Source organism: Anabrus simplex, chromosome 3, assembly GCF_040414725.1.
Source record: "Anabrus simplex isolate iqAnaSimp1 chromosome 3, ASM4041472v1, whole genome shotgun sequence".
Classification (NCBI taxonomy): domain Eukaryota; kingdom Metazoa; phylum Arthropoda; class Insecta; order Orthoptera; family Tettigoniidae; genus Anabrus; species Anabrus simplex.
This window is the reverse complement of record NC_090267.1, coordinates 263,552,159-263,574,983: the sequence shown is the minus strand read 5'-3', so window position 1 is coordinate 263,574,983 and position 22,825 is coordinate 263,552,159. Positions and strand designations below refer to the sequence as shown.

General features: G+C 37.7%; 1 protein-coding gene across 1 annotated transcript in view; it reads right to left on the bottom strand.

Annotated features, from left to right (window-relative positions):
- AP-2alpha (adaptor protein complex 2, subunit alpha) overlaps nt 1-22,825 on the bottom strand; it is a 267,807-nt gene that overhangs the window by 61,070 nt on the left and 183,912 nt on the right. Inside the window, exons 10-12 of the mRNA XM_067143004.2 lie at nt 20,445-20,576; nt 12,918-13,115; nt 8,676-8,837 (exon numbers count right to left, since the gene is read on the bottom strand). Of these exons, the coding sequence (XP_066999105.2) occupies nt 8,676-8,837; nt 12,918-13,115; nt 20,445-20,576 (492 nt within the window). The remainder of the gene's footprint in view (nt 1-8,675; nt 8,838-12,917; nt 13,116-20,444; nt 20,577-22,825) is intronic.

Below are 22,825 nucleotides of genomic sequence, written 5' to 3'. Positions count from 1 at the left end.
GATAGTATACAAGACAGGTAAAACGAACGAGAATGTCTATGCATTGAGTAGAATTCCCGCTGTGCCTGAGAGTAGTGCATGCGGTGAGTTCTGAGGGAACTATTCCCCAAGAAACAATTGAGACTGAAAGAGTAAGTAATGAGCGGAATGATCTCGCGGACGCGGAAGCAGAGAGGACAGGAAAGGAGGTACGAACCAAAGACTAATTCCGAGGATGCAATAGCAGAGGAAAATGAGTCTGAGGAAGAAAGTAGTTCACCTGTTAACGAGTGAAAAGACCTAACTGAGGAAGAAAAGTTGGCAATGCTACACGATGCCCATACGTCCCTTGTAGGAGGACATCGAGGGATCACGAGAACGTTAGCACGAATTAAAGATGTTATACAGTGGCCAAATATGAAGAAGGATATAGAGGCGTTTATCCACTCTTGTCCTTCGTGCCAGAAAAATAAAATTACGGGTCCAGAGGGCAGAGCGCCTATGGTTATAACGGACACACCCAGTACGGTGTTTGAAAAGGTAGCAATCGACGTCGTCGGTCCACAACCAGTCACGGCAGAGAAGGGAAACAGGTACATACTTACCTGTCAGGACCAACTGTCAAAATATTTAATTGCCAGTCTGACGATCAATCAGGAAATTGATATAGTGGCAAAAACGTTAGTGATGAACGTAATCAGTATATTCAGAATCCCTACTATAATTCTGACAGACATGGGAAGTATTTTCATGAGCCAAACCTTTAAGAGGTTATGTAAAATTTTGAGAATTTAAAAACGTCCATACAACGGCATTTAGGCCGCAATCGAACGGGAGTATTGAGTGATCACACCGTGTGATCACAGAACGCACACAGTGGCGTAAGGATCAGAACGATTGGGATGAATACTTACCAACAGCTACCTTTGTGTATAATACTTCAAAACATAGTAACAAGGGGTTCACGCCATATGAATTAATATTCGGATGAAAGGCTAACATACCCAGAATTTTACAGAGGAAACCAGAGCCTACTTAATGAGTACCAGGATGTAATTGAAGGCCTAACCCATAGATTACAGGAAAACAAGGAGATCAAACGAAAGACTCAGATTCAGAGTAAAGAGAGAGAGAAACAGAGGTACGAGAAGACACAAAATGAGAATCTTTCAGGTAGGCGACAAGGTATTATTAAGGGATGAAACTTTGAGGCGAGGGAGGTCATATCTGGCATGGTCTGCACCTAAATAGGTTGGGGAAAAGGTACGTTGTAAATAGTATATTAGAGTTTGCTAATGCAATTAAAGATGTCGAGTGTAAAACTTTTCCTATTCCTCTAAAAAACTAGAGAAAGTGACCGATGTAGGTCGGTCTGTTGTGTTAGAGCCAAGGAATGATATTAATGCTTATAGTAGTCTAGACAGGTTAGGTACTTTTAAAACTGTATTGGAGAATAGTATTAATGTGCAAGGTAGACAGTCTAGGTTAGGTTATCATCAGTTCACTAAAATCAATGAACCAGTAGAAACAATCATGAGCAACATAGTTATTTTTCACATTAACTTACAGTCAATTAGAAATAAACTGGATGAATTAGATGTAATACTCAATAAAATGCCTACTGATGTTTTGTGTGTAAATGAGCACTGGCTGACTAGAGATGAGACCAATCTATATATACCTCATGATTTTGAATTAGGAAGTATTTTTACTAGAGACTTCCCACTAACACATGGTGGAGCTGCAATATATGTTAAGAAATCACTTAAATTTGAAGTAATAGATGTTTCCTCCTTTTGCATTAATAACCTATGTGAATCAGTAGCTATTAGATTGTGTGAATATGATTTTGTTGTAGTATCTGTGTATCGTGCCCCTAACACCAATATAAAATTATTTATATCACAGTTAGAGAAGTTGATTTCTTATTTAACTTGTAAATATGATCAACAGATTGCTATAGCTGGTGACTTTAATGTAAATATCTTAGAGGTATCACAAAATACTCAAAACTTCCTTAATATGTTAAGATCGCATGACTTATATTGTACACATGGTAAACCCACAAGAAATAATGCATGCCTAGATAATGTTGTAACCAATGTACACAAATCATTTTACAAATGTTCATTTCTAGGACAAGATGTATTGTCAGACCATGGTGGTATTTGGGTTGAATTTAAAGTTAACTGTAAGAGAAGAGTCATCGAGTCATCAAAAGAATTAAAATGCATCAGACGTGTCATATCAATTAAAGGGGTTAATGAATTCCAAGACAAGTTAATAAGAACAGACTGGACTAGCCTTTATGCCATGAATGATGTCAACCTTGCATTTTCTTATTTCATTAACATGATAATTATATATTTTAATTCAGCCTTCCCTGAAAAAGTTGTAACTATAAAGGCCAACAGCTCTAAACCAAGAAATAGAGTTAAAAACTGGTTTACGCCTAATTTGGGTAAAATGCGTAGCATTATGTTAGCTTATTATAATAAGTATAAATTAAATAATAATTTAGAGGATAAAGAAATATTCAAAAACTACAGGAAATTATATAAAAAACATATACATGAGGCTAAACTTGCAGCAAATGACAGGTATATCCAAAGTGCGAACAATAAATGCAAAGCTGCATGGTCTATCATAAGAAGTGCTAGTCATACTTTAAATAACAAAGATGTGATTCCTCTAGAACCTGATCAGTGTAATAGGTATTTTATCAGTGCACATGAAAGCACATGTGATCAGGATAATAGCATTTCATCAGATGGGGATGCAAGTAAACATAATTTCTCAGACTGGTTGCATAACTTTGATCTTCCCTCAAATGTACTGAATAATGATTTTAGGTGGGTGGAAGTAAATCTGCAAACAGTCAGAAGTATTGTCACAAATTTGAATTCATCTAGTACCCAAGACATTTATGGTCTCTCTAACAATACAATCAAAGCAGTTATTGACATGATATTAATGCCATTGACATTTTTAATAAATTTAATGCTTAGACAATGTGTTTTTCCTGAGTGTTTAAAGATATCTAAAGTGATACCTATCTTTAAAAAGGGGGATAGAATGTGCCCATCAAATTACCGCCCTATAACAATAGTACCCATTCTGAGCAAAATTATTGAATCCTGTATATTTATAAAACTCGACGAGTACTTTTTCAGAAATAATTTGCTTTACAACAAACAGTTTGGATTTAGGAAGGGTCATTCAATGATAAAAGCAGTTGAATGTGTCATCAAAGACATATTAAATAATTTTGAGAATAAAACAGTCACAGGTGCTACATTAATTGACCTGATGAAAGCTTTTGATTGTGTCTCGCATGAAATCCTAATTCACAAGCTTGGTTATTATGGAGTAAGGGGTCATGAACTGAAATTAATGGCATCCTATCTCCATCAAAGGAGACAGATGGTGGTAATAAGTGATAAAAAATCTGGTATGGAAACGGTTAAAGCAGGTGTCCCACAAGGGTCTGTTTTGGGACCTTTCCTGTTTTTGGTCTATATCAATGACCTAGCATGTAATGTTCCCTGCACATCAGTTCTATATGCTGATGATACAACTTTCGTAAACAGTAATGTTGATATCACAACACTACAAAACCAAGTCAGCACATCTGTTAAAATTGCTGAAAACTGGTTTCATCACAATAAATTAACTATTAACGTCACTAAAACAGAAAATATCTTATTTACCTTGGATCACACTGTAAATAATGGCTGCCATAATTCTGTTAAATTATTAGGCATACATGTAGATACAAGACTTACATGGGAAATACATACATCAGAACTCTGTAAGAGATTATCCAGGGTGTGGTATTTGTTGCGGAAACTGAAAACCTGCATCAGTCGGGATATGCTACTTTCATCCTATCATGCTTTCTTTCACCCTCATATACTGTATGGGATCAGGTTATGGGGAAATTGTCCCACATCAAATAATGTATTTATATGGCAGAAAAAGGCAGTCCGTCTAATTGCTGGATTAGAATTTAGAGACTCCTGTAAAACTTCCTTTGTGAGCCTAAAAATTATGACAGTTCCCTGTTTATATATTCTTACAAATATTATGCATGTGAAAGAGAATCTTTCCAAATTTAAAGAAAGATCTACAGTTCACATGCACGACACAAGATACAAGAATGATCTGGATACTCCTTACTCCAGGCTTAGTAAAAGCACAAACAGCCACTGTTATCAACAGCTTAAGATGTACAATAAGCTTCCACTACCTATTCGAACATTAGACAATAGTGCATTTAACAGGGTACTGTCACAATTCTTAAGGAAAAAGGCATTTTATAGTGTAGAAGAGTATCTAGAATGTGGTATTTCAAAAACTGACATAATATAGGTAGCTAAAATAATTTTTCTAATGACTCAGGCATAATTACTAAGATATTGTATATAGATTATTTTTATTTATACTGACAATACCTAGTGTACATTTTCTGTACTTGATGGTGGAAGAATAAAATATCTAAAAAATATCTAAAGAAATTTGAAAAACCGTACCGAGGACCTTACGAAATAGAACAAATTGATGCTGTAAACAGCTTGTTGAAAATTAACAAGAAAGTGAAATTAATCAAGAACCCGTTAAAACTGTATGTTTAAAGGGTCGAAGTATGAATCAAAGGGCTGAGAATTTGCTCCAATTCAGGCCGCAGTAGGTTACACTTCTCCCTACCCCAACGGAACTTCAGAAATAGCTATGACTGCTGGTAAGATTAATTTGAAATACCCCACCAAGTCATATCCTAAATTTCATGAGAAGGTTTTAGAGATTCAAACCTGGTTAACCAAGGGGCCAAGAGATAATTGGTGGAACGGAGCACAGTGCATGTTATCGTAACACCCGTCAGAAAGGTTGTGGTTAGTGAGAGCCCCAACCTAGATGTCAATCTTACATATAGGGAAACTAACCAAGAGTCCGACCCCACAGAATAGAAGTGAACAGGGAGATATAATAATATAACGTGTGCATATGACAAGGTGAACAGAAAAGCTCCAGGCTAACTAAAAGTGAAAATTATACCCATAATAATAATAATAATAATAATAATAATAAGAAGAAGAAGAAGAAGAAGAAGAAATAGTAGGTTTACTGAACAAGGAAACAATATTGAAAAGGCGAATGAGTGACTGACTTTACCAGTCAACGCTAACATAACTGTAGTATTTAGTAGATAAAAGGAGGCTGAAGCCCTCAGAATGGGTCGCTGTTAGTAAACACGGCACGCCTTACCGCTGATAAGAGAATGAGTCGAACGAACTTGACTGCAGCAATTGCATATACGGGAGCGAAATGACATAACGACCCAACAGGGGTGTACAAAGTAAGACAGCGATAGGAAATATTGTGGTGTCTGCACTTGGCAAAACCACGAGCGGGATACGAACCCCGACATGGGAATCGTTCATTAGGGTAATACCATGTGCATACCACATGACATGGTGAACATAGCCCCGCATTAGAAATGAATTACTATTTTAGTGTTTGAAGTTCAGTAAAACATTTGTAAATTTCAAAAAATGTAGTACTCCTACAGTACAGTACAATGGAAACTTTTCTTTGCAGGTCACCTGTAGGAAACAAGAAGGCGTAAATTCCATTCAAGATGTATTGGGTAATTTATGTAGTAATTATGGTGCATTTTTGGGGAAAAATAGTTCGGGAAGGAATAGACTTTCAGGTAACTCCTTATGAGAAAACTCCAGGGATATATTGCAAAGATGAGGGAAACGTACAATTGTCTACTACAGAGTGGAAATTGGTCACTTATGTTAACTTAAATAAATTAGGAAGAACATACAAAGGACTTAGGTGTTATGTTGTCAACTACAGAGTGAATTAAATCTTACCTGCCAACATGAAGTGCAGATGGAGATTAATCGTTTTACAGAAGGTCAAGAATTACGAGATACTTTAAAACAGTTTATTAAAAATACTGCAAAACTAGAAAAGAGACTTATTTAATTTAATTAGCACATTATCGAAAACGTTATTTGGAATGTTAGACAATGACGATGCCGAGATATATCAAAGTAAAATTTTGGAATTAGAGAGAGAACAGCGTTCAACACTTAAACTTACCAAGATTTAATGCACCCCCAGTCCCATAAACAAGCTACATACAATAACCTAGTTCGAGCTTTCAGCATACCCGTGTCGAAGAAGGATCTAGAGAATGAACTAAACACAATCTGCGGAATTGCAAAATCCAACGGTTTCAGCAATCATCTCCTTAAAACCACCCTCAAAAAAGAAATAACTAAACCTCTAACATTTTCCACCTTCATGTTCAACAATGATATTTACTAGATTACCAATATCTTTAAGAAACAAGGCATTAAAATAGCTTTCAAAACCAACAATAAGAACATGAACATTTTACACAATACGTCATATCACCAAGATCAGCAGTTTTTTTAAATCAGGAGTTTACAGGATCAAATGCAATACCTGTGACAAGTCGTACATTGGGCAGACTGGAAGGAACTTCAATATAAGATAGCACGAGCAAAGTAACTCAATAAAATATAAGTTTTCAGCTATCGGCCAACATATGCAAGATTATAACCATAATTTCACCAATATCGAACAAGATATGGACACTCTTGAAACAGCAAATAAGGGTCCTTTACTCAACATAATGAAAAATTACTACAGTAGAACCTCGATGATACGTTTCCGGAAACTACGTTTTTCCCGTATTATTTGTTGAAATTACGTAGTCCTGCGAGCATCCTAATTAAATCACGTTGTAAAATTCCCGCATTATCCGTTCCTTGAAGAAGCGATTTCCTGGATCAACCGTCCAGAAATTTCAGTTCCATAAACGCTAAATCTTCGATCAGGAGTTTTTCAAGAAACTGTATCTCACAGGATGGCTATGGGCTACGGCATACTGACGGATCTTGGTGTTAACGTCCCGTCATTGCGGAAATTTGAGGAAGTAGGCTGCTGTACCGTACTGGAAAAGCGATCGGCTGTGAACTTGCATAAGGGACCACCTTAGCATCGCATTCGCGTGGCATTGTTTAGAGAATCCTCGGAAATCAAAGCAGTGTGTGTCCACAACAATTGGAAGCAGACAGAGTGCATTTCGGCAGTTCTACTTGAAGACAGAACGAGTTTCGTCAAACGTTCGTACTTGACAAACGTCTACATTATGTCCAGGGTTACATGTTTATTTTTTTTACTTTTTTCGAGTGTATCGCCGAACAGGTTTTCGGCACTTCCCTCAGGGCACTGTATAGTCACTAGGCTTTCAGGCAGGAGTCAAAGCTGCTCCTTCGTAACACAAATTTAGTATTTGAATATTATCGTATACGATTATGTTGGAAATTCTAAGTTCCCATGGAGGGAATTAGATACTTTTCCACCAATAGAGCATATCAAAATCAGATCAAATTTTAGATGTTGGCTTTTCAGGCGTTTGCTCTATTAACCAGCATTTCGTCTTAGGTTAGTTGTAAATGACAAAATATTTCCAGACATAACTTCTCAAAACGCACAGTTGAATGAAGTATTTGCCAAAGCAAATATACCTCTGGAAAAGCTGGAAAGCAAAGTGCTAAGAGCCTGGATTACCGAGTTTTCAAATCAAGAGCTGCCACGTGTGAGAATTCTACGTGAAGTATATTTACCGGGTAAGTTTCGATTTCACTGATCGGGTACGGTTTAGGTATTACGACATCGAAACCATGCGCAAAACTGAAGGATACCGAATTTGAGTGCGATTTCCATATTGAACTATCTTACCCGTACCCAATTGATCCACTAATTTTAAAGTATTTTGTTATAATTTGGGGTCTTTCTTCCTTTCAAGAAGTTGCATCTGACCACCAGAAAAGAACAGCAGAGGCTCTAGTGAAGAAGAATATCGACATACTCTGTGATGAAACTAAAGATAGAATGGGCTGTTGTGTATTTATCATATTCCAAGTCCCAGCCGGATCGAAAAGACAGCTGAACGTTGTTTCTGTGAACTATCTTAATGCAGGAAATGAACTTTAAAAGAAATAACGTGCTCTAAGGGGATCTTTTCATTCACATATCTACGTAGGTTATTCAGTTTTAGTTTTGTGGAAACTTCACTTTTTACCCATGAAATGCATGGCCGTTGTTGATTGTTCAAACCAAGCCTTACTTTTCTTCCAATTGCATTTGGAAATCTCATCCACATTGTACTTTCTTCCTGCAGCGAGATTCCCAATTTGCTCTCTTCAATTACATGGAGCTTTCCTTTAGTCATGAACGACCTATAATGAGAACTCATGCCAGCCATCGTAAACGTGCAACATTACTTAAACTGACGCTATGTAAAAGACTTGACATATATGTGGCACATCTCTCAATTTCAGCGAGAGTAGATTTGCCAACAAAGTGAATGGTAAAATACGATCTTCCACATTTATGAACGTCAAGAGTACTCTACCAACCTTGATGCAAACAATACCCGCACCCCAAAAAAAAGCTGCCAAATTTTGAAAAAAAATTTTAGCGGGGATTACTCTTGTATAAACTGAAACGCTTCATCAACCAGATGAAAGAATAAAGTTAGCGGTAACGATTTAATGATCCTACATTGGGGGTGGGGGGAATGCTATAAAAACAAGAAATAGCGAGCAATGAATCCAGGAACAATGCCAAAGAAACCAGGAATCATTTACCTGTGCAGGTGCAGGCTCAGTCTGATGGTTGACCATTGGTCCCGGACTCTTCCCTTCACGAACCTCATTCTCAGGAACACGACCTGGTTTCTTTTTCTTGAGGACAGCCAAAATAGAGGACTCTCTTTCTGGAAAGGCTGGCATCTCCTCTAGCACAGTCGCCTGCAAAAAGCATCTAAGGGTCAACAAGGAGAAATAGGGTTTGACACAGTGGAATCCAGAAATAGTACCACGATTAAGCGCCTCACAAGTTCTCACACTTACATTATAAAACCTTAAAATGGCCACATACAGCAACTTAAAAATATTTGTCTCTTATTAATTCCTACAACTACAAACCTGACAAGAGAACACATCTGGATTTCCTGAGCCATTTACCCACCATTAAATTATACCACATACAGTTCTTCGGAAAAAAGAAATAACGAAGACAATACATACTCTGATCTTTTGAGCCCCTTATTTGATTGAACCTCATCTCAAAACTCAGCTAGGTATTAGATTCAACACTCTTCACCATTTGAATCAGAAGCAACTAATGTGCGAAATGATGTACACAACTGCCCAAAACTGGCCGTCGTGGAAGATTCTTTCAAAATTTGAAATAGGATGAACATACTGTGCAGGTGGGAGAATTCCAAGACAATGTTCCGAGATGAAGAGAAGGGGAGGTAGGCAAGACAAGAAAATGGGGAAAAAGGAGCAATAGTGTATTCAAACATTAAGGCTGAGGCTTCCTTAGACCCAATCACCAGGTGATGTCCAAATGGCAGTCTCCCAGGGTAGAAAGATTTGCCCAGGGAGGAGGGATGTATAAGGTCTACTGTAAAACAGGGAAAGAAGATCCATGTTACAGGCTTTCCAGGTAGTGCAGTGGCCACATATTCATTTGGATAGTGTGCGAGTTGTTAAGCCAACATAGAAAGCGGAGCAGAATCAACACTGAATCTAGTGGATTATGTTGAATGAAAATTTACATGTAACTCGCCACTGTGTATATCTCGCACCCCATTTTTTGCATTTGAAATTGCAGGGGAAAAAATCCCCGCACATAACTTGCATTAATTTCCGACGTTGTCATAAAGAACCTACAGTACATACACGAAATAAAGTTTGGGTATTCCGTGGACACTTGGGAGGACACGCAAAAATGTCCTCAGGAAATGAAAACCGATGTCTTAATTTCTGGTGGACTCTCACATTGTCTACAGTCCTTCGATGCTTCCGTCAACAAGCCCCTCAAGGACAACATACGTAAACTGTACGTGAATGGTTGCAGGAGGGGAACATGAGCCGACACCAGCAGGCAAAATAAAGAGGCAGTCAGTTGAACTCGTGTGACTGGGTTATGCGGGCATGGTGTCAACAGACTTTACTGTGAAGAGTTTCCTGAAGACAGGCATCGCAAATATGTTGGACGGAAGTCAGGATGATGCAGTATGCGATGGTGACCAGAATGATGTATGCGAGAATAGTTCGGAGAGTGAAGGCAGTGACAATGAATAGGGTAAGTACGCCAGTTGTCTTGTTTCAATAGTCTAATGTAAATTTCACATTTTTTTTTGGAATACGATGTTTTGGACACAAATCCCCGCATATATCATGCACTGAAAATGTTCACTTATTCTTTTGTCAAAAATGTGCAAGTTATATGCGAGCAAATACAGTTTTTTGCACAATGCCATTAAAAACGTGACAAATGCTATAATTTTGATTTTGTTGCAAGTGAGAATGAAAAAGACATGTCTCGCTTTCCAAATAACTCTTGCTTTTGCACATTCTAATGCATTGCTAGAAGAAAGTGGTGAAGGTGATTAATTAATGTTCCAGTTGAAGGAAAGGACAGATGAAAAGCTAAGGTCATTAGCCAGTGACACCACTTACCGGAGCCTTCTATCTGCATTGTTGACAGTGTAGAAGAACAAATAAGAATCTAGAAACAGCCAGGAATTTGTAGAAAAGTTGGGTAACCCAATGAAACACCTTAGGATGTCACTTTTCCAACTAATTAGGTGGACCAAGCACATAAAAGCAATTTTAGTCAATCATACGCAGAACATTCATTTAATACACTGTTATAAAACAAATGCTAATCACAAAAACACATTTGTAAGGCAATCAAATGAAAATGTAGATTTAAGAAAATAACTTGCTCCTACTATCAGCACTTCTCATTTCTCGCACTCTAGTTACATGGCAAGTGATTGAACAACCCTAGTTCAGCAAGTGTAGAACTTGAACCTGCAGTATTTGCTAAATACTGGGCTGAGTGGCTCAGCCAGTTGAAGTGCTGGCCTTCTGACCCAAACTTAAAAGAACTCCTGCAGGACTAAATTTTGATATCTTGATGTCTCTGAAAATCGTAAAAGTAGCTAGTGGGACGTAAAAACCAATATTATTATTATGCTCTAAATGCACTGATATCATCACTAGTAAGATTCTTCTTTAAATAGGCCATCTCTATGTTCTAACATTTCACTGGTAACATCACTGGGCAAATCTTTGTATCTTTCTCATATTTACATATACCACGTAAGACATCACATATGCCACAGAAATACCACTACAGTCTAAATCAAATGCAGGCACAATTCAGCTCAATGAGCAGCGTTCCAGCTCAAGCAGGTAAAGGAGCAGTGTATCCGCACTGCTGACTGAAGGTACAGCCTAGCAACGGCCTGCAGTTACAACTAATGAAGGGGCATGTATTGAAACATTTAAACTTTTAAACAGTTTTGTTGTACCAAATGTCTCATTCTATTCAGTGCATTAAATTATGGTGAGAAAACAAGTTAAGTTTTGTACATACAAATGCTAGGTACTAAAGTTGTTTTTAAATTATAAGATAATTGATTTCATAAGGTTATGTGTAGGTAACGGAATTATTTTGACTTGCGATAACTAAATACTCCTTTGACCATTACCTGTAGTCATAGAAAAAAAGAACAAGCTTGTCTGGGAATACAGCATTAAACAAAAAATATTCTTACAAATTCTTCAACCTAGAGGCTGTCCAAAGAAAAATACACGATACACTGAATATTGATTAGAAAAGAAATAGTAAAGGACTCTACAAATTAAAAATGTGAAATTGAATCTACAATTCTAAAAAGCAATTAGTGAAGTTAAAAGCTACAAAAACATTTTAAAGGTTATAAGAACTTGAGAAATAATTCCTACAGAACTTAAAATGTAAGTATGATCAGACCTGCAGCCAGTTGATCTTACTACAATGAGATGTCTCAAAATGAGAACAAACCCCCTGAGAGCTTTTAGCCACCAGTCCACGAGTTCATCAGTGCTGACCCCAAAGAATCTCACAATGAACAATGAATGAACTGTACAACTGTACTGCATGCAGCCAGGTGCAAGACTGTGGCTACGCTTGCGCCTTGACTCTGCTTATAGTCATCTAGCACAAACTATTAGAAGTCAGCCACTCTGCTCTTACAACGCTCACGCTGTCAGCTCATGGAGCAGGGTCTCTCATTACCCACCTATGTTCTGAACAATACTTGTTAAATCACCTACAAGACTCAAGAGCAACTGACTTCACTATGAAGATGTAGGTTGCTCCCTAACACGTGGGAAGTAATCAGGAGATGGATAGGCACTACAGTATAGATTTCTCTTCCCATTACGACTTGAAATATTTGTCCTGAATATGTAAATTCATAATTCCAATATAAATCGGTTTGTTACTGGAAATCATAAAATTTCCAGCTAACTCATTCTTGGTTGTCAGCATTTCACCCAAGTGTGCCAATTTAGGCTCATCAGTTGGTAACTAGCACACACATCTAGATGCACTGCTAATGCATGTAATCGAGACCACTGCAAAAGGTATGTGCAGTGCCAATGCACTATGAGAGATTGTCTCTTTAAAAAAAAAAAAAAAAAAAAGATAGCCTGCTAAGCCATCAGATCATATTCAGCACAAATATTTGAAGTTCCCTGTGAGATCCAAAATCTCACATCTATGGCCGATATCTACAACAGCTAGTTTTCTCTAAAGGCGAGTACTGAAGTCTAAGGCATTTAGCTTTGGAGGATGTATGCATGTACAGAAAGACCAACGTGACAAAATGAAACAGATTAGAACAGATATAATATGAAGTAGTTTAATGGATAAGATATGTTTAACACAGCATATAGTAACACAGGGAACTGGTGTAAGGACTACTGACCAACTCAAAAAAAAAATGAAAAGAATCTCATTGCATCTATTAGTTTGTTACTCACCAGCACATCAGTGGATGCAATGATGCTCAACTGTAGATATTCTGAGGCCCTTTGTTGAAGTTCTGCATCTGCACTGCGGAGGTTACTGTGCTGTCGAAATACTTCCTGGATCTGTGCCTTTATCTCCGGAAACAGGTTCACGAACTTTATGTACGTAGATAGCAATAAGGCTCTCGTCATGGGCGAACACAGATGGTACTGGCAACACAAATGCACTAAGGTTATCTGACTGGATTACAATATAGCTGTTTACCAATTTGATTGTTATGAGGCAACTGACCTCTTCTGAAGATGGTCACAATATCAAAATAATATAGTGTGATCACAACCATTAGCATACAGCTTGATATACAACTGGAATTGTCATTGGTGTGCAAGAGAAATGGTGGATGGTTCAGATATGATAAAAGTGTTTGGGAGAGCTGTTGCAGAGCAACGCACTGGTGATGTATTATATACAATCCTCGTCAATTTATATCTTGGTGAACAAGACAATCCAAGATCTCATGAGGCACTTTAGTCAGATTGGAATGCAAATAGAAAATAAATTTTAAGAAAAGGGTTCATTGATAGAGTGAGTGGATGGTCGAGATCCAGTTGCGACTCTTAACATCCCAAATCACTGAAAGTTTCAAGAAATGGATGTTCAGACCAGAATTTCGAAAATGTAGTGGTGAAGGTATTGGGATTGGATCACTTTTGAATGAGAGTTGATGTTCCACTCACTCTACACGATGCCTTGCCAAGACTCAACATCTCTTCTTACAGAGGTGGCAAGGCAAGGTATTTGTGATTATAGTGATATGATTAGTCATTCAGGGAATAATAAAATATGGCTCAACAACTTGTATTATGTAAAGAAGAGACTTAGTAATTTTTCCATGTGCTAAGTGAGGGCATTCTTAGAAGTACCCATAACTGATGGTGGTGATTATTTTTGTTCATCATAATTTTGGTCATTTATTGCACGTCACGGTATTATTCATTGCTATCATCTGTGAATATGATGCAGGGGTCTTCAACCTAATCCAGAAGGAAAATATAATAATAAAATAACAATAACAATGATCTTGATGCTGTGATAAAATCTGCTGATAAATAATTGGGGGAGATTGTGCAATTGTGTGACAGTTTATCAGTATTTCAAACCGTAGAATTTCTTTTGGGGATTTTTCATGTGATACTCTACTATCCAGCTATAAGCAACTTAGAAAGTGGACGATTGTTTAAAAATTCAAATATAGGAATACAGTCGGACGTAATCAGAGGAGGAGGGGAAACTTGCCAAAGAATTTTCCAAAGAACTTGTTAATGAATTTGTAAAAAGAATTTTTCCAATAATTTTCCTAAGTGTTCATAAAAGAAATTTCCAGTGAATTAATCTATGAATTTTCTAAAGACTTCATGATGAATTTGTGAATTAATTTATAGGAATTAGCCAAGAATTTGTAAAAGGAGTTGAAAGAACTGGTAAAGAATTTATTCATCAAGGAAATATTGTATAATTAAATGATCAAATGTGGCAATATTGGTTATAACGACATTTTCGCTAACATTGTGGTCTGTTCAATGTTACATTTTCATAAATCAACGGTTTAGACCAGAAGCATGGTTTCAGACAAGGAGTGTAAGTGAAGATTGATTGTAATTAATGGAACCCATAAGCATGCAGTGTATATAAGTTCACATTAACAAATCAGAAGCAGTCATATTGAAATTGTGTATTAGTAAATAGTTTTTTTCTTATTGGCATGTCCAGACTGCCGTTTTATTAATAAATGATGTTTTGTTCTGATTTTCATTATGCTATGTCACCTATCCAATCACCTATAGCCCTGCAAATATAAATTTCATAAGGTCTGTCCCGAAATAGTGAAGACAGCCTTGCGAATGTTCCACCCGTTGGGACTCTCACTCTGCCGACTGAGCGACCCTGGAAAAGGGGACAATATATTATGGCAGATCACACTCTTTCTAAAACAAATGTTAGTTGAAGCCTTATATTTTGGGCCAGTGGATTACTAAATATTGTTTTCTGGTCACACTCTCTGACCATGAATTATTCGGAGGCTACATCTGGCCATGTGCGAAATAACTACTTTGGTCACCATTTTGAATGCTATAAAACTTCAGCCGACTCTAGTCAAAGCTCAGAAGTGAGCATTTTAACATTTGTGCTGCCTCCACACACCTAAAGTAGCAGATGCTAGTCCACTTCCTGAAGGATTTAAATTTTTTCATAGGTAAACAATTTTACAACTTTTTCCGTATCAACAACTAGGCCATTACAGGACAAACATGTTTCACACTAATGAACTGCACATGATTATGTTCCTAATCAACAGGTATCACGCAATAAATATTCACTACCCTTCACTTCATCACTGAACACAATAAATTTCTAACTTCTAACTGAATTGCAAAATAAAATCATAAACAGGCTCACTGGGCTATTCAGCAATCTCGTTGCTAACCAGCAAGCAAAACTAAACACTGCTGAGGCTAACAGTTTGTTCACCAAAGGTGCAACTTGCACTGCAAAGTTCAAGAATTATTAAAGGCCTTTTCCCCATTATCATGCAACTGTCCCTTACCTGCCTCCTGTGGCGAGGGCTCTTATCTGTGTTGGAAATCATTCTTCTTTCACAAGGGATGAAGAACAATTTCAGGGCTAGGAAAAATGTGATCATACTAAGCGGTAATAGCAGGGGCAAAAGATCTATATAGGTCGACACCCCAAACAGATAGCATTTTTTTAAAAGCGGAAACAGCAAAAATTCACGGTGCAATAAGCGAGGTACTGTTACATAGATTTAGTATGATGGGAATCGGAGCTCATAAATTAAGATTCACTAAGCGAGAAAACGTTAATGAAGAACACACTAACAAGGTTTCAGTGTGTATATAATTGTAATACTGATCATGAATATTCATAACACTGTTTTATTCTTATTACTAACATACAAGCTTCATCAGCTCATGAGGTAAGTTGGTAACTAGCCTTCTGTTTATCACCGTCTAGATAGGCACAAAGAGTAAATAAGATGGTAAACTATTAAGCTTGTGACTTGTGTAAATGATGAGAGTAGTGCTAATGGTTGCTACAATAGTCTTCTCACAATTTGGAGATCTACACTCCAACAGATACTGCAGAGGAAAATCTGACTGCTGCCCCCAAAGTACTGACTCAAAAGAAGTAATTACAGGACCAGGATACACAAGATAAAGCACCTTCTGGAAAGTGTGAGTAGAACATGGATAAAGTGGTCAGAAGAGATGGAGAAGTTCTAGAAATCCAGGAAGGCTCTGACAAGTATTAGCTGTAATCCTAAGCAGCCAAAACAATGCATTAACCACTTGACGTACTTTCACGGATTTCTCCGTCCTGGCTATCGACCACACTCCGGTACAAAGACTGATCTCTCCGTCCGTGCGTAGTGTTTATTTCTGGACCCACCCCAAGCCGGTTTTCTTTATGAAAGGATTCGATATTAGTAAGGTAACCTCTTGACAGATGGAAGCACTGTTTTATTCCATTGATACATTCAGTAAACACTTCTGCACAGTCATTCCATGGAAAGAATAACCTGTATCTTAGCAACCTTATCGTAAGCAAAATCATGGCCGACTTCAAGTTGAGTGACAAAGTGATTATAAGGGAATTTTTAGACGAGAGTGACATTGATATAGAAATAAGTGATGATGAATTTAGTGGAAGTAGTTCGTGTGACAGTGACGCGAGTGCTGGTAGGGATGAACAAAGTGCTGTTTTGCCATCAAATGTGTCACTGAATTTCAGGCCTACATCTGATACCACACCAAGGGCTTCTAATCATCTTTTACATGATAGGGAATGAAACTGGGAGCATGTAAGTAATACTCAAGAGTATCATTCATGAATCGCAACAGGTGAAATAGTGTTGTTCAAAAGGTGTCTAGGACAATGCCCTAACGAACTGAAAATTGTGAACAAATTTCTAACAGTAGACTTTTGGGAACATCTAATCAAAGAGAAATGCTTAAGCAAGTAAATGTCTTGTATCAGCTGCAGAGGATATAAACAGGGTAATTTCATGTGAAAAAGAACACTGGTTTACTGTATCTATGGATGAAATGAATGCCCATTTTGCTCTGTGTATTGTAACATCACAAAATAAGAAGCCCTCACTCCAAGACAATTGGTCTAAGCGCAGGGTTATGCAAACTCCAATTTTTGGGGAAACCATGCCTTTCAAGAGGTTCAAATTTATAAATAAATTCCTCTACTTATCTAGTGATGCCCCTGGAACTGCTGGTGATAAACTTAAGAAAGTAAGGCCTGTGCTTGATGTACTTTTAGATAGATTTCAAAAGGTCTATGTGCTTGGAGAAAAAGTGTCTATAGATGAAAGTCTGATGAAGTTCAAGGGTAGGCTTTCATACGTACAATATAACCCACCAAAGAGAGCCTGGTTTGGCATCAAAATATACAAGGTGAGGCTTGACACTGCCCATACACAGAATTTACTGAAACCTAGCAAGACAAAAAAGATTATAACCAATCATGTAGAAGTTAAGGCACAAGTTAGACTGAACCCCAAACTTCAAGAAGAGAGAATTTCAAAGAGATCTACCGTATAATTACAGGAGATTCAGGAGATGTCTATGAAGGAAGGACACCGTACGAACGAGAGCAAACTTGGAGGAAACCTACAAACACACCAAACCATGATAGAGATTACCGGAGGGCGGAATTTGAAAAAAAGATGGACACGTGGATACGTTCAGAACCGAAATAAGGATGAAGGGCTACTAGGTGCTGCTTCTCTGGAATACCAAGAAAGCACTAGGAGGTGAAACGCTATGTCTTAAACAAGTCCCGAATCAAAGGGAGCAATAAAAAAAACCACCAATGACACAATAAAGAGACTGCCTAAAAACCAAAGTAATGGAGAGGTACTTTGTGCTACAGCTATCAACTACTGGTATCTAGATGACATGGAATTATTGTACGAAAACTCCATACCAGCACAACCAAAAATCCAGTGTAGTCTTCCGGTCATCAACATTAAGATAAGCCACATTAATGTTCCTTCTTTACTTGCACAGAAAGTGTCTGACGCCCTTAAAACATCGTGGCTTATCAAACTTTCCTATGACGAAGGGAGGAAGTCTCTTGCTTCCGTCTGCATTGTAATACAGTACAGTGACTGCATCTCCCTTAAAACAGTAAATCCATTCCATCTGGGCTCGGCAGTAAAAACATTTAAAAAAATAAATGCAGTTTCATCGGCATTGACAATATTGTTTGGTACGTACGAATCGATTACAATTATGAGCCACGCTTCTTCGCCTACTGTTGGCAACGACAGTCTTTGCGGATTCTACTTCTCCGCACACTGCCTGCTATGCGATATTGTAGCATTCCTTAAAACGCGAAATACGAAAAAATATATTATTTCACTCGAACTTAGGAACTATAAAACACACTATAGACACATCGAAGTGAGTGAAAGTGCGGAAAGCTACCCCTGCATGTTCCGGAAGACTGGTTCCATCGTGAAACGGAGAAATTTTGAATTTAAATTACTCTGTAAAATACTATTTTTTTAAATGTAAAGGCAGTTTATAATTAAAACTCTGAATAGTTTTCCATTTAAATATGACATATGGGGATAGTTTTATGCCATCTGCAGTTACACAAAGCATAAATGTACACCCACCATAAAAAACTAGGTGAGCCAGGAGTGTGTTGCCAACTTTGACCCCAATTTCGTGTCTCAATTCGTTTTTAAAAATATGCAGGGATTATTCGTGTAAATATGGTAACTTCATTTCAATTCTTGTGTGAAAAACATAGTTTTGATTTGATCTGGCAGTTGTGCCACGTCCATCATCATCATTATAAAAACGGAAATTGTTCTTTTGACAAGAAAAAGAATTGAGACCATTGTGTCGTTTCAAGTTGGAGAGATAGCCATTGAAACAACTAAGAGTGTAAAATATTTAGGCATTACGCTTGATACCAAACTTGCATTTTGGCATCATATCTGGAGGGTGACAAATGGCAGTGAAATATATGACCAAACTTAGTCGACTGATAGGCAATATCAAAGGCCCGAGATCCAGCAAACGACGACTTCTGATGTCAACAATCCAATCAGTACTTCTGTATGGCTCCAAGGTATGGGCTGAATCACTGAAGATAGGAAAGTATAGGAGAATGATGGCTGCGGTACAACGAAGAGCAGCGTTGCGAATAGCATGTGCATATCGTATGGTACCCGAACCTGCAATCCTCACCTTAGCTAGAGTAGCACCTATTGACTTACTTGCTTTTGAACGACAGGAAATCTGGTGTACTCAAGGAGAACTCTGACAGAAACGTGTAAAGAAGTTAGCCTGTAGCCGTCGAACAGAGCGCTTCGAGGGAAATGGACAAAGCGAATAATACCATGTTTAAATGATTGGAATGAACGAACTCAGGTGAGGTAAATTACTATATTACTCAGCTTTTAACAGGGCATGGATACTTCTGTAAATTTTTACACAAATTGAACATAGCCAGCAGTCCAAAATGCATTTACTGTCGTGATATATGTGACGTCTACATACTTTCTTCGTGTGTGATCACTGGTTGACAGAAGTATTGTGGAAGCTGAACTCTAAGTACTGACGCCAGATGATATTGTATTTGTGATGCTGAGAAATCAGGAATCTTGGGATAGGGTGAAAGAATATGTGGAAAGTATCCTGAGCCAAAAAAAGAGGGATCTGGATGCTTCTAAACATCAGTGAAAGATGAATGAAGGAAGAAGTCTGAATGACTAAAAGCACGGTACTACCCTGAAGTAATGCGAGAGCAGTTCCGGGGTAGAAACATACATCGTGGGAAAATGGGTGTGTGGTTTTTAGTGGGTAAGAATTCCACACACTTGTGAAGTGCGGACCCTTCACGAGTGTCTCATGTAAGATTTTCCACAATCCCTCGCAAAAAAAATATTAATATTATTATTATTATTATTATTATTATTATTATTATTATTATTATAAGGCTTGTTAATTTGTATGATTATGACTGAAAAAATTCATATAATGCACTTATGTAGGTAATATCTGCATCAGATATCCTGTTTTCAAATAAAATACATAATTCTTACTGAAGCAGAATTTCCATGTTCATTTGTGAAAGGTCACGAGTCCAAGATGTGATGTGTGTTATTTATTGGTTTCTGGGTAATTATATACATACTAGTGTACCTGTTGTTACAAATGCACATATACCCAATGAATTAAGTATCACATCCATTAGGAAATCCTTGGAAGTCCATAAAAGGACTTTCTCAATGATCTCAAAATGGAAATGAGTGGACTCGTGACCTTTCTCAAATGGCTGATTCAATTGACGATTTGATACACTACTAAATGTTCATTTATGCACATTTATAAGACCCTCCTCAATTCAACTTCAATTGTAATTTTGGTACAAGCCTTTCAGCATATAAATCCTTGCTTGCAGCCTGTAACAACTTATGGAATAATTGGTACCTTGGAATGTAAGAGCTGGAACTGAACTTGAGGAGATGAGCGTTGATCGCCAGCAATCAGGTTGCCAAACTCCCCCAGGATGTAGCCCCCAACTTTTACCATATTCTCATGGCAAGCTGGTGCTTGTAGTGCCTGGAACAAAGATTTTTCAGAATTATAATTTCTTTTAGCACTTAATTACAACTCGCACCACAGCAGGCAGAAAGTAAGGATTGAATTTCTCTTTGCTACTTCACAGGACTGATAATTATGTTGTTTTACCCCATAACATAACAATCCCCTTTAATACTTCACCTGAATGAAGATATTTAACCAACTGACTATTGCTGAACACCCAAACCACACTGCAGGAGAAAAACCAAACGAACCAGCCTAAATAAAACCTGAAGAACTTTTAACGATTTTGCCTTTTACTGTGTCCAGAATTATCGAATATTCAGGCGGGTTATTGGCATCAAAGTAGACTGTATACTCTGCTAGCCTCATTCATTTCACATTGATGAGAGTTCAAGAGAACCCAAAAGCCATGGTATGATATACTGTCAATGTATTTTAGTCTGTCTGACAATTGTTGCAGTCATACAGTGTAATGACGCACCGCAAAATTTCAGGGTTGGATTTCTCACATGCAGAAACGAAAAATCAGTCCCAATCAATCGCCACTGATCTGCATTGAGGGATGTTGCCCAGGTGGCAGATTCCTTATTTGTTTGCCTAGCCCTTTTTTTAAAACGATTTCAAAGGAGTTGGAAATTTATCAAACGTCTCCCATGATTAATTATGCCAATTCCTAATTCTGTCTCCCATGATTAATTATGCCAATTCCTAATTCTTTTCCCCATAAATGACTAATTGCCCCAATTTGTCCTCTTGAATTTCTTCATATTAAGACATTTCCTACTTTTAAAAACTCCAATCAAGCTTATTCGTCTACTAATGTCATCTCAAGTCATGTTATATGACAGTGTGATGTTCATACAATATAAATATTGTAGGCATCAATGCATTTCATGTATGTAGTATAGCAGGTGGCAAAGGTCTGGAGGCATGTCATTTATAACAAGAAAAATACCGAAGATGCCTATGTCTAAGTAGAACAACATACTGAAGTACTAACAACTGCCTATATTAACACAGCAGGTTTAAACCTCAAACTGGCAACAGAGGACAACCAAGAGACATCCCCGCTCTGAATGAGGAAACTATTTTTTACGTCATCCTGACAGACAAGCCATAAGCAATTATGGGATAGGACAGGGCTAGAACTGGGAAGGAAGTGATCATGGCCTTTAACTGAAGCATTTGCTTGGTATAAAAGTGAGAACCATAGAAAATTATCTTCAGGGCTGTAAGCAGTGGAGTTCAAAGACCTACAATGCTAAATAATAATGGAAACTACAATGACTTCAGCAGCGAAGGAGAAACCTACTACTATCAAGAACATACAAAGGATGCAGAAAATGATGTAGCAGTGGGATATGTCCTTGCCTTAACATTTTTATGCTTCTATCACCTTGCTGTTGCTCTGTCTGTCCACACTGGCTTACTCCCTTTTGAATGTTTCCACCATTTTCCAAGAATAATGTCCTTATCACTAGCCAACTGTAATGTAATTACAACCTGCACTAAACTACTGTATGAACGAACAGAAATATAAGGGTAAGAAAGGGATACACAATAGCATACACACAATAGCAGGTCAGGGCTGGAAAAGGGAGCAATAGAAAAAGATGCCAACGACAAAGATATAAACACAAAAGAAAAAAGCCTGCCTGGCGACCATGATTGTTAAGGCCCGATAGCGAGCCAGTTAGAGTTCAACTGATGAAAACATTTGATCCTTTGAACGTTGGCTGGCAGTGAAGGAGAAGTGGAGGTGGTGGTATTTGTATGCAATTCCTAATCACAAGACTGTGTGCCAAAAGCCTTGGTTTCATTCCAAACCTCTCCAGTGTTCATCATATGGAGTGACTACTCGAGACACTGTTGATAGTGATTGGTCCATTGGACAGAGGCGGTAAATCTTCAGCAGACCCCTAGGTGTTACGCGACAGGAGTAGGCTATGTATCAACAATGAGTTTCATCTTTTGCCCTCGCTCATTATTAATATCACACATATGCAACACATAACAAGTATCCACTACACTGGATGTAGAAATGCACTGATGTAATAATCTTTGCCTCAAAGGCAAGGAGTAACTAACCAGAGTATTAGAAAGAACACACACATGCACACGAACACAAAACAATTAAGATGTGAGGTTAGAATCTGTTATGATGTGATGCAATCACAATATCCGTCAAACTGTCGAGAATTTATATAAATCTACACTACTGCACACTGTTATAAGCAGTGTTCTCTTCACAGCCAACTGACACT